At 39.5% G+C, this 13,574-nt stretch overlaps 1 protein-coding gene across 1 annotated transcript in view; it reads left to right on the top strand.

Moving 5' to 3' along the window:
* The window catches only part of LOC124593688 (disco-interacting protein 2 homolog C), a 624,780-nt gene that overhangs the window by 503,521 nt on the left and 107,685 nt on the right, over positions 1-13,574 (top strand). Inside the window, exon 4 of the mRNA XM_047131994.1 lies at positions 9,411-9,545. Within this exon, the coding sequence (XP_046987950.1) occupies positions 9,411-9,545 (135 nt within the window). The remainder of the gene's footprint in view (positions 1-9,410; positions 9,546-13,574) is intronic.

Here is a 13,574-nt window from a genome sequence, read left to right as displayed (position 1 = left end):
CTTCCAAAGTGCTTGTCGTACCGTGCTGATTCAAACCATTGAGCATATTTGAAGTACCAGCACTGCGTGGCGAAAGCACGGCTTGCGTCCCTCCCCCCCAGTCCCCCCTTTCTTCTCCCCCCCTACCACGGCTTTCGTTGGGCTTGTAAGTCTCCGGTGGAGCTTGCTTCCTCTGCTACCCAAATCCCCGTAAGAATTCGTTCAGTTGTGAACAGAGGGATAGACTATCTCTTTCTTTGTGAGATAAGTTTATTCGTTCAAGAAGTGAGACCTTTTCTAGGTCAAAGATTTTTATGCCATGTTAAAACAGAAACAAAAAAGTTTGGAAGTTCATAGTAAATTGAAACTTCCTGGCATATTAAATCTGTGTGCCGGACCGAGACTCGAACTCGCGACCTTTGCTTTTCGCGGGCAAGTGCTCTACCATATGAGCTACCCAAGCACAACTCACGCCCCGTCCTAAATAGTAAATTGTCGAGACCGCAGAGTTGTTTCGAATAAAGAGATTTCGGGCTAAACGCCGGACGGAGTGGCCGAGCGGTTCTAGGCGCTACAGTCTGGAACCGCGCGACCGCTACGGTCGCAGGTTCGAATCCTGCCTCGGGCATGGATGTGTGTGATGTCCTTAGGTTAGTTAGGTTTAATTAGTTCTAAGTTCTAGGGGACTGATGACCTCAGAAGTGAAGTCCCATAGTGCTCAGAGCCATTTGAACTTTTTTTTTAACAGTAGTCAATTTAAATATCGCAACAGTATTTTTAAATGCGTAACAGCCATTAAAATCGAAGTCGCAAACAGAGAATCTTCAAGTACTTACGAAAATGCATAATGTGACCTCAGGTGGTAAAGTATCTGTCTGACATCGTTCACAATGTCGAAGTCCATATCATTTCTATGATGCTAACAATGCTGCATCTTATCGTTTGTTCTTTAATCATAGTTTTTTCCTGAGTTAGATGCATTTCAGTCCTTACGGCAGTTTGCTCGATGTTCGTACTATAATTCATTTAAATGTGTCCATCTCCTCACACGCCTGTTGTGAAAAAAAATAGTGACAGAACACAGTTTCCTGTAGATTTATGTTTTGAAAGTCATTGTAAACGTTCCAAAATGTATGAACCTGAAAACGTGATTAGCGTCGCAGTCCGGATGTGGTAACTTAGTTGGGCTGCAAGGCGACAGTGCCATTACAGTGTAACTCTTTTCTACCCGAACCGCTACGTTAATTGGCTGTGCATCTGTCGCTCCGCTGCCGGTTCTTTCGAGCGTTTGGCGTTCACTGAATTGTTCACTAATTATGCAACTTCCTAGCTGCCAGCTAAGTAGGCCCCATTGCTATTAATAAAACTTTGCCTTTTGCAGGGCATTACTTTTTGCGCAGAGCGATGCTCTAATTGGCCTTATCCACCCACGGTTGCCTCTTCTTGTTAAGGAGTTTGGCAGTCTTTACCCTTACCCACTACCGCCTCTTTGCTGCAGTGTGGTTTCTAACTATTTCAAGTCGACGAAAACTGGATTTTCTCCACAATTTTTGCCTGGTACATTTCTAAATTACTAATTTGATTCTTTCTCAGAGGAAAAGTTCGTCTGACGTAGCCAACTTAAGTTCCAATTGCCTTACACCTCACTCAGTGAAACTTTCCTCAAATGAAATAGTTTTCTTACTCGCTCGGTGATTTATTGTGTCAGGTCAGTAGGCATTTTCGTGGCTCGATCCCATAACGCCAGCTGAAAAATTAGTATTACGCTGCATATGTCGCATATTGGTTAACTGAGGAGCAGAAAAGATAGTGTGCGGAACAAATCCAAGTGAAAAAACAAGCGGTGTTTTGCATTTTCGTCACACGCAACGATGTTTGAGCTTTAAATCTATGTTTAAGCAAAAGGAGGATGTACTTACAGAGGACGAAAAACAACAAAGCGAAAGCTGCGTGTTGCCGATGGTTGCTGTAATTCATTGAGGGCATGTGGGGATCCCAAAATTGTAAATTGTTTTCCAGTGCCGCTTCTGGTTGGTCGTGTAAACACTGTAAACACACAACCGATTTGAAATGTGCTTGCGTTGTGAGGTTACGTCTTTTCAGATAATCTGGACAGAGTAACATCTTGTGCAGTGAAGAAATAGAAATATTAGATTGGGCATGAAGTTGTCTGCCGTTAACATTTAACTGAAGAGAAACAGGCGTTGTACTTGCTACATCATAAACCGGAACAGCTGATTTTCAGATGCAGTTCGTGCAAAACTGGCAATCGGAAAAATCGGTATTTGACCGGTCTACCAAAACCGCTGCTGGGCTTTACTTGTAATCAGGACAGCGAGAAACGGTCTTCGAAATTCTGTTTTCGTCTTCCTGAAGTTTCGTCGCATGTTTAGTGAATGTGGTGTTAAGCTTGCGATGCTTTCTTTCATTTTTTGGAAAGATGTTATACTTTTGTCAGTGAGTTTATAAATACGGTCAGTTAACTGTAAACAGTGTTAGACGGTAAGAAGCCTCTTTTAGAGTATAAATAAAATACTGAAATAATTGAAGCAGATTTATTAAAAAATCTTCATCTGTTCCTTTTCTGCATTATCGTCATTCTGATTTAAAGATTTATCATATCTCCAAATGAGTTGCTAGATTCCCTCTGCGTGAATTCTGCCCACCCGCGAGTTTATCTAATCAGACTCATGCGAAAATTTATCATATGGTTTACTTGTCATGAATCGCCGGTTCTCACAAATTTTGCATAATTTTCCTGCACTAGTTCCTTGCTGACTGCAGACAGACAACAACTTCTGTCATCAGGTCTTCAGCATTTGTCTTTCCTGTATTATACAGGATGGCCACAAAGTCCCATTATCCCCTATAATAACCAACATAAACCTAACTCAAATAACGCGGGAAACAATTCTGTAGAGGAGTTTTCCTGAGATACGAAACATTTCTTGTCCAAAGTACCGTCATTCACATGGAAAAAGATAAAACGCCGCCAATCGTGTGCGACATTCGTCGGAACATTGCTGCATAAATTGTATGACAGCTAGTCGTCCAGCATCTTTCAGATCATCAGTGGTATTGTAACGGCTTCGTGAAACGATACCCCTCCATGACGAATATCACGTGTTGAGGTGGGGGCTTCGTGGTAGCCGTATTACAGAACGGATTTCACAATGAGCTGGATTTTCAGTTGCAATACCCATTTCGAACGGCTCCTGTAACCGAATGAGAGGCAATATGGCTTCCTCCCTATCGTTTTTATTCCTCGCTCCCTTGCTACACGAAAACAGAGACTACTGTCCGGATAGCCCTTGTATTATCTACGAAAATATCAAGCTGATGCAGGCGATTGGACGTTGTTGCTTGAGAGGCGGCGTAGAGGTTAGTGCACTGGAATCGCATTCAGGGGGACGAGGTCAGATCCCCGTTCGGCCATCCAAATTTAGGTTTTCCGCGAATTCCCTAAATCGGTTAAGAACAGGCCCATGTCATGTCGTCCACCTTAATTCGAGCTTGTGTTCCTTCTCTTATGATCTCGTTTTCGACTCTAATTTTCCTTCTTCATTTTGTTGCTCGATTTCGTTCACTCCGCAATTTTATTATGTTCCATATATAATAAGTAAATTACTGGTTATCGTGTATTTCATGCTTACTTTCCAAGCCGACGTATTGAACTACCGCAGTGGCGGCATCGGGACAACAAATGAATTAGTAAGTTCCAGAGGATGTGTACAGTTCTGGCATACGACTTTTACATAAAAAAGAATTAATATAGTTCCGACGACGACGCCATTAGACACGAGGCACAAGCTCACATTAGGGAAATCGGCCGCGTCTTTTCAAAGTACCCATCTGGGAATTTCTTTATTTTTTATTTATTTATTTATTTATTTATTGTTCCGTGGGACCACATTTAGGAGAAGTCTCCATGGTCATGGAACGAGTCAATACATGAAATTATAACACGATTGTAGAAACAGATAAAATGAAATATAAGAAACATATTCAGGCGACAAGTCGTTAGTTTAAATAAAGAAAATCAAGAATGTAACACTGGAATTTGCTTAATTTTTTAGCTCTTCCAGGAGCTCCTCGACAGAATAGGAGGAGTGAGCCATGAGGAAACTCTTCAGTTTAGACTTAAAAGTGTTTGGGCTACTGCTAAGATTTTTGAGTTCTTGTGGTAGCTTATTGAAAATGGATGTAGCAGAATACTGCACTCCTTTCTGCACAAGAGTCAAGGAAGTGCATTCCACATGCAGATTTGATTTCTGCCTAGTATTAACTGAGTGAAAGCTGCTAACTCTTGGGAATAAGCTAATATTGCTAACAACAAACGACATTAAAGAAAATACATACTGTGAGGGCAATGTCAAAATTCCCAGACTATTGAATAGGGGTCGACAAGAGGTTCTCGAACTTACACCATACATAGCTCGAACAGCCCGTTTTTGAGCCAAAAATACCCTTTTTGAATCAGAAGAATTACCCCAAAAAATAATACCATATGACATAAGCGTATGAAAATATGCGATGTATACTACTTTTCGTGTTGAAATGTCACTTATTTCAGATACTGTTCTAATGGTAAATAAAGCGGCATTTAGTTTCTGAACAAGATCCTGAAGATGGGCTTCCCACAACAGCTTACTATCTATCCGTACGCCTAGGAACTTGAACTGTTCCGTCTCGCTTATAACATGCCCATTCTGTCTGATTAAAATGTCAGTTCTTGTTGAATTTTGGGTTAGAAACTGTAAAAACTGAGTCTTACTGTGATTTAGCATCAAATTATTTTCCACAAGCCACGAACTTGTATCATGAACTACATTATTTGATAATGTTTCAATATTACACACAAGATCCTTCACTACCAAGGTGGTGTCATCAGCAAACAGAAATATTTTTGAATCACCTGTAATACTAGAAGGCATATCATTTACATAAATAAGAAACAGCAGTGGCCCCAGCACCGACCCTTGGGGAACGCCCCATTTAACAGTGCCTCATTGGGACTGAACATCATTACCACTCTCAATATTGCGGAGGATTACCTTCTGCTTTCTGTTCTTAAAGTAGGAGGCGAACCAATTGTAAGCTACTCCCCTTACTCCATAATGTTCCAACTTCTGCAGTAATATTTTGTTGTCAACACAGTCAAAAGCCTTCGTTAAATCAAAGAAAACACCTAACGTTCGCAACCTTTTATTTAATCCGTCCAAAACCTCACAGAGAAAAGAGACTATAGCATTTTCAGTTGTTAAGCCATTTCTAAAACCAAACTGTACATTTGACAGCAAATTATGTGAATTTAAATGCTGCAGTAACCTTGTATATACAACCCTCTCGATAACTTTAGCAAACACCGATGGCATAGAAATAGGTCTATAATTGTCAACATTATCCCTGTCTCCCTTTTTATAAAGTAGCTTCACTACCGAGTACTTTAATCGGTCAGGAAACCGACCACTCCTAAAGGAAAAGTTACAGATATGGCTAAGTACTGAGCTAACATACGTGGAACAATACTTCAGTATTCTGCTAGATACCCCGTCATATCCATGAGAGTTCTTGGTCTTTTGTGATTTAATTATTAACTCAATCTCCCTCTTGTCAGTATCATGGAGGAGCATTTCAGGTAACAGTCTCTGAACACTTTTTTCTAAGAGCGCTATGTGATTCCCTGTTGGGACTATGTTTCTATTTAGTTCACCTGCTATATTCAGAAAGTGATTATTAAGTACTGTACATATATGCGACTTATCAGTAACACGGACATCCCCACTACGCACTGATTCTATATTCTCGACCTGTCTCTGCAGACCAGCCACTTCCTTTGCGACTGACCATATGGTTTTAATTTTATCCTGAGACTTAGCTATTCTATCTGCATACCACATACTTTTTGCCTTCCTAATAACTTTTTTAAGCACCTTACAATACTGTTTGTAATGGGCTGCTGCATTTAGATTTTGACTGTTTCTAACGTTTTGATATAATTGCCACTTTGTTCTACAAGATATTCTTATCCCTTTAGTCAGCCACCCAGGCTGCCTGTTTGTGCTAGTACCCTGTTTTGAACGTTCTAACGGAAAGCAACTTTCAAAGAGCACGAGAAAAGTTTTGAGGAAGGCATTATATTTATCGTCTACTGTATCAGCACTATAAACATCTTGCCACTCTTGTTCCTTGATAAGGTTTACAAAAGTCTGTACAGCAACTGGATCAGCTTTCCTAAAAAGTTGGTAACTATATTTAACATGTGTTGCAGCACAGAAATCTTTTAGACTTAAAATTTGTGCATCATGATCTGAAAGGCCATTCACCTTTTTGCTAACAGAATGCCCTTCTAATAATGACGAATGAACAAAAATATTTGCCTTAGGTTTCTTAAAGAATCACCTAAAGATGGATGAACATTTGTCCTCTTGACACTGAGGCCACGGTTTCAGAGCCACGATATTTGTACGTACTGTCTTAGTCTCTTTTTAACAGTGCGTTTTAATAACAACACATTAAGTAATACAAGAATTTGTGTAGATAAGGGGAGACTATGTGGATATATTAGGGGGGAACAAGGATATGTTTCGACTAAGATTTATATTTAATGTATTTTTTAATTTGTACATTTTAACCGAAATTACCTTGGAATGTTTCATTATCAGTAAGAGCGCTTATGACGGTGCTGTTTAGTGCCCGAAACCGACAATCATCACCATTGCTGATGACTGAAATTGTGTGCACTACAGCTCATGTCTCGAATAGAATAGCTCTTCGCAATGAGTGACTGGCCATCGCACGTAAGAATACTGCCGATTTTTACACACTTCAAGAAAACTAAATGTACAGGACTACAGTGCTAGTAAATAGTCACAAGTATGTGACTGATATCACAGAGGTATACATAGCACTTACGTCACCGCCGCAGCGGTGAGGGGAATTCAGGCAGGTAAGATTCTTCGTCATTATACGTAGACTGCTTGAGGCTGCCTGCCAAGCTTTATATTCCGTGTCCGATTGCTGTTAGCAACACTAGTGGTAGTGGCTTACGCGCGTATGCACGCTACCAGGTAGCAGTTGTGTTAGTTATGTGACTTTCAAATTGCGTAAATAAAAAAAATCCGGTGATCACCAGAGTTTGTGTGCTGCATGTGATAGTTATACTTCCTTTAGCGCCGCAGCTGTAGTATTTTGCAGTTCCAAGTTTCTATTGTGTAATTCGTTTTTGTTTTTATAGACTTAATGTTTTGTAACCAGTTAATATATAACGTTGTGTCAGGTGTTGTGTGAGTTACAGTGATATTCCCATTGAGGGCCATAGTAGTCCCAGGAATGTAGTTTCCTTAAATTCCATGATGGGTGAAGATATGTAGCATGTCTGCTGGTCAAGTCTCTGTTGGTAATCAAGTCTGTGGCTATGGAACTACCTAGACTTCTCGTATGTCAGAAAGTAATTAGAAAATATCACCTGATAAAAGAGATCAAAAGATGAACATAGTTAACCAAAGCTATCAGTAATGAAACCGTCGACCAGTGCGTACGGGAGCCATGATGAAGTGCTGCCGTCGATGGATCCTTAGACCCATGGCCTCAGATGGACGGACCTACTCACTGTGAGGCCCAGTTTGCCCCAGGCTTGGGAGATGGTAAGCAGTTTGAAACAGTTCCACTGGCCATGCCAAAATGTAGTGACTTTTTAGTCTTATGTATTGCAGGTGTTTCCAGACAATAACACAATATTTTGGTTCCTAATTCTGAGTAGACTGTTCGAACTCTCAGAAGGGGAAGACTGTGCTGAGTAATTCAGATGGGATGTGCACATCTGAAAAAGAGTCAAATGTGGTATAGTATTAAACTGCATAGCTCATGTTTGGTGAGAGTATCTTCATTCTCTTGACTAGTAGTCATCAGTTCATGAAATCTGTCTTGCAACCAATAATGAGATGCGTGTCTCCCAGTTTGACTTTACTGGGGCACTTGCTCTTCTTTAATGGTGCTTATTAAATATGCCAGGGGCTCCTCACTTAGTCTCACAGCATTGACTGGACGTCTTTCCAAAAAGTTTTCATTCAGTCCTTGTAGACAAGTTACCAGTGTACCAGATCAGCTAGTTTTTGTTAGCCAGTGAGATAACAGTTTTGGAGGGGCATTCCTAGTGCCAAAATTGGTAACTTGAGATAATGGAAAGGCTGCAGCATTACCTGTTAGCTTCAGTTGTCTCGATCAAAGAGACTGTCATATCTGTGGCAGTTGCCACTGTTTGATGAACAAATCTTCTTGAGTTTGTAGTGTGGTATGAGTATCAGTGGGACGTGAATGGTTAGCTAAAATTGCTACAAGCTGAAATGAGAGGAAATAATAGTTATGCATTATCTGCCATTCGTGCAAAGCCAAGAGCTTTTTCCATTAGAGTTAGGCTTCAGATGCTCGTACTTGTCAAGAAAATGCAGTGGTTAAATTACTGGACCCATCTTCTGAAGGAGTGTGGCTCAAATCCAAGTACAGTCATCCTGGCATTGTTTTTCAGGGGTTTGCCTGTATTACTTCAGGTAAATTCCAGGATGGTTCCAGTGATAAAAGCTGGCAGATTCCTCTCTCATCCACCTCCACCACACTGGCACCATCCATGACTACACCATCTGATTAAGTGAGATGGTGCAGTGGTCAAGATACTGGACTTGCATTCAAAAAGATGATGTTTCAGTCACCATGTCGTCATCCAGATAAAGGTTCAATGTGGTTCCCCAAAACTGCTTAAGGCTGATATTAGGGTGGTTCCTTTGAAAAGGACACAACCGATTTCTTGCCTCATCTTTTAATGATCTCAGCTTGTGTTCAGTCTCAGATGACATCATTGATAGGACATTAAACCTTAACTTTACTTCCTTTCTAATGACCTCAAAGTGGATGAGACTTCTGCATAATCTATCTTTCTGTGAAAACAAAAAAGTGGGTAGGAAATTGGAAATTTTGTGTTTTTTGTTTGGTGTGTGATTATTGGGATGGGTAGGGGCATCATAGTAAAGATAATGGTGTGCTGAGAGTCTCTGTAACGCCCTGAGGAAAGGGAAAATCAGTCTGACTTTCAACCAGGTGGTGGATAGGAGTAGCCCACTTGAACTGATAGAAATGGAAAGAATCAGTATTGACTGATTTATGGTTGCAGCCATTGTGAGGTACTGGAAATCACTGTGTTTAGAGTGCATGCGGCTGCTAAACCAGAAGTGACATGTGAGTCAATGGTGGTTGAAATAATGTATGTAATTAAGTTTAGAATCATTTTATTTACTGTCATACCTTTTTTGGTGTGTGTGTGTGTGTGTGTGTGTGTGTGTGTGTGTGTGTGTGTGTGTGTGTGTGTGTGTGTGTAGCTTTAGACTAGTGTAGTAGGCAGAGTAGTGTTAGTAATGGTAGTGTGTGTCGTGTTGCAGAGGTGCGGCAGGAGGCAGTCCAGCAGGCGCTGGCGGCGATGCAGGGCCGGCCCAAGCCATCACTGCCGATGCCATCCAAGCGAACCTCCGTCATGGCCAAAAGCCCAGACCGGGACCGCGACCGGCATGACTCTGGTAAATGCTGTACACAGCTCTTCCACCTTGTTATCTAGTGAATAACGTCTTGTTAGTTTTCCCCCCTACTGATAATAGTTTCAGTGGAAGTCTGCAAGTGTGGGAGTGTCACTTGCATATGTATGAACGCACTGCACTTCAAATTGGGTAGAAGTTACAAGATAGTACTTTGAAACTGTGTATCTGCTATTACACTCCTGGATAGTGCACGTGAAAAAGGAACACCCCAGTATTTCCCTGTGAGCTTCAATTTTTTGTATTTTATCCGATAGTCATTGCCGGTATGTGAGTGGGAGGCAACAAAAGTTTTGGCATTTGGAGGAAGAAGTTGTTGTTTGACATTTTGTGAAATGATTTCACCATCTTAACTAGGTTGTTACATTCATGACCCCCTCTCCCCTAATTTGCAGCAACACAAAGTGAGAAGCCCTTTTTTGAACTGTTTCACTTTCTTCTGTCAACTATTTGTAGTAGGGACCCATCTCACACAGTGGAAGAGAACTGGAAAGAGTAGTATAAGTAATATTTCTCTAGTGGAGCTCTTGCACTTTCTACCAATAAAATTCTGTTGTTGCTTCAGTTTCCCTATTTTCCATGTGTTTGTTCTTCTTAACTGCTACCTCATCATATTTAGTTGAATCAACGCCCTCAGAATTGGTGTAACTTACAATATTTCTGAAATTAAATGGAATTCTCTTAGTATTCATGTGGAGAGTCGCTCACTTTTTATTACTTTCTGTACCATCTGAGATCTTGTTTGAATCTTTTTTTAATTCACACAAGTGATCTTATGTGTTTACTTTCAACCCCACCCCACGTAAAATGATATTCACAATCCAAATCCATATTTTGCATCCTGCCTCACCACACAGACAGCTGCATCAGTTACTTAGTAAGGGTTCAGGGAGTGCTTTATTGTGAGACATTAAAACTATTCTGTTATTACTCACCTTTCTCTCTCTCTCTCCCCCCCCCCCCTTTTTTTTTTTTATATAAATATACTGATCACATGGGACCAAACTGCTGATCACTGATCACTGGTCCCACTTATGCTAAGGACAACACACACAGAGCCATGCCCGAGGGATGACTCGAACCTCCGACAGGGGTAGGGGGTAGCCGCGCGAACTGTGACAGGATGCCCTAGATCACACTGCTACCCCGCGTGGTCTTTCCTCTTTGCAGCTTAGAATGCAGACAGCTCTCGTTTCTGAATGCCTACAGTAGCATTGTGCCTTGAGTTGGCAAGGTTTTCTCTTACGTTACCAGAAAATGTCAAAAGTTACTAAAATGTGAATGTAGAAAGTGTTCTCATGCAAATGAGCCTTATCTGTCTGACAGCAAAATAATTTGTACAGATCTCATATAAAGTATAATGTTCCTAAGTCTAGTACAATGTGGATTGTAGAAACCAATTACAAAATAATAATATGTCTAACAGTTAGTAACCAAAGTTTTTAAAGTTTCTAGTTTTAGTCTGTAAGAAATTGTACTTTACATCCGTCACTCCTACACCTCTTACAAAACTACTTACTACTTAATTGCAACCTCCCCCAACTCTTTATCTTAGATCCTGGGTACATTTTTGTTAATGTGTAATGTGCTACCACAGGGATCTGTGAATCCCTAAAACAAGATTATCTATGTGTACTGACAATGTGAAGTGCTCACGATACTATTGTTTCATTATTTAGGTAAACATGAGGAGCAGCATTGTGAGCATACAGATACAAATCATAATGACAGAAACAAAAGGAAATCTACATTGATAATTTAATCTGTTCATGTGAAATATGAAGCATACCAGAAAAAAGTTATTCATTTATTACGACATATTCTAAAAAAGGCCAGGAGCTCCAGTAGTTGCCTATTAATGCCTATCAGGTTTCAGCAGTTGACAGAATGATGCTTCTAGCAATCAAAATCTCTTCTGTCCATAAGGCATGTGGACAGAAATATTAGTCTTTCTTCTGTTGATAACCAATGTCTCATTTCCACTTACGTGGGTGAAAGACTCAACCATGTTAGTGATATAGTTCAGTGTAATTTTATTAATAGAGAAGCATAGAGAAGCATCACCGCAGAATATGCTTTCCAGTGAAAATTCATGTTCATCACTGTTTGGAATTTGGCTGCCTAGTGTGTAGCGGTTCCACCTTCTTTGTTTATTTCGTTTGTTGCTCTCGGTGTCGACGTAATGCGTTGCCACACTGGCTGAAAAATGGGGTTTGTAATTTGGACGCTGACTACGGTAAATAATGTGGCCGACAGACGGACAGTTACGTTTCACTTTCACTTTTACTTTCACTTTGCACAACCCCCCCAATAATACATATTTATATATGTATGGCCAGTGCACTATTGTTTAAACTTCCCATAAGCCTCATTAATAGTTTGCAGGCAAACCTCCACATACTGCTACAATAGTTTACTGTTGAACATTTAAGAGCAGTGATAACATAATCACATGTTCACAGTCCTTCAAATAAATTGAACAGTGACAGTGATAGCTTTAACACACGGCCTATTGGTGTATCACTTATTTCACTGTTAAGTTGATGCATTGTTGTCATTCTAAGAAACACAGATTCCTCGTCTGAAACTCGGCCGTGGACTGACTGTCACATGACCAAAATTCGGCCCCTTATATATCATCATAGGTACTGAAACTACACTCTGTTTAAAGTCAAATGTACAGAAATTACAATAAAACTTAAATTAACTGACTACATCGAAAAATTGGTTCTTTTTAACAGTTTCTTCTACTACAAAGTTTAGGCTGAATTATTTGTTTAAATCCTGAAATTAACAAATATAGTTTCTTAAACATACTTTTGACAATACTGTTAATTACTTTGGAATTAATTAAGGGCTGGCTGTGCTTACATGTTTTCGAATAGAGCCAAATAGATACTTTAAGAAATTAAGATTACTAGCATTAAATCTTCGAAATGTTTATAAATAGTATAGAATTTATATTTGTTTGCAAGTCAACCATAGAATTTACGTTACGAAACAATTACTGATTTCACGCTATAATGAAAGATACTAACTAGGCATAGTCAAAATAAATTAGAAAACCACTTACATACATAAAACTAACCACAAAATTACATCTGTTATACTCTTTAAGACTAAGGCCCAACCTTTCTCTTTTATGTAAATGTAGATTACACTGACGTATGTTAATGGTAATTAGTTAAAAATGAGAAAACAAATTTAAGGAGGCAGATGGCAAAGCAAGAGGGGGAATTAAAATTATACCAGCTTGCTGCGTCACAAGTGTTCTGCATGCTCCACTATAGAGCAAACGTTTACAAAAATTACAGATGCACACTAAAGCTGTCCATCCAAGGCCAGAATGACATACTAATGATGAAAGTACTGAACCTCTAGCATTGGTTCTGGTATTCACAGCAAATGCGTGGCACATAATTGCTATTAAAGAGGGTGTGTGTAGCCGTAGTGAATTGGATGTTGTAATCTTCATGATATGATAACTAAGCAAATATTTAGCCACTTGTGAAATATTCTCAATTGACATGCACTTCAACCTACACTGAAATTTCACACATTGGTATCAAGTAAGATTCACTTGACTGTTGTAGAACAACAAACCAAACATTATGCATGTACCGATTACCTGAAATGTAGAAAATATTGCAAGCAATCAGGGAGGTGATGATTGTCCTTTCAGTTCAGCATTTGAAAACCAGCTTACTCATTTGCAGGAATACTTGAAATTTATGATACCATATTGGAATTGCCTTTCTCGTACAAAATATCCTATACTTTTTTGCTCTGAATAGTAATGAGAGAAATTTCATGAGACTAATTCCATTATTATGTTTGACATTATTATCTTTAACAATCATTACCACTTATCGTAGATTAAATACAATAAAATTATACATTTGCATACAAAAGCAGAGGATCACTAAACACTTTATTAATGTAATTTAAATGTTCTAAGAGTTTTTATTAATTTTAATGCACTTCATTCAACATACTGGGCAAGTTTTGAATATA

The sequence above is a fragment of the Schistocerca americana genome, chromosome 1, assembly GCF_021461395.2.
Source record: "Schistocerca americana isolate TAMUIC-IGC-003095 chromosome 1, iqSchAmer2.1, whole genome shotgun sequence".
Classification (NCBI taxonomy): Eukaryota; Metazoa; Arthropoda; class Insecta; order Orthoptera; family Acrididae; genus Schistocerca; species Schistocerca americana.
This window is presented reverse-complemented; position numbering and strand designations above follow the sequence as displayed.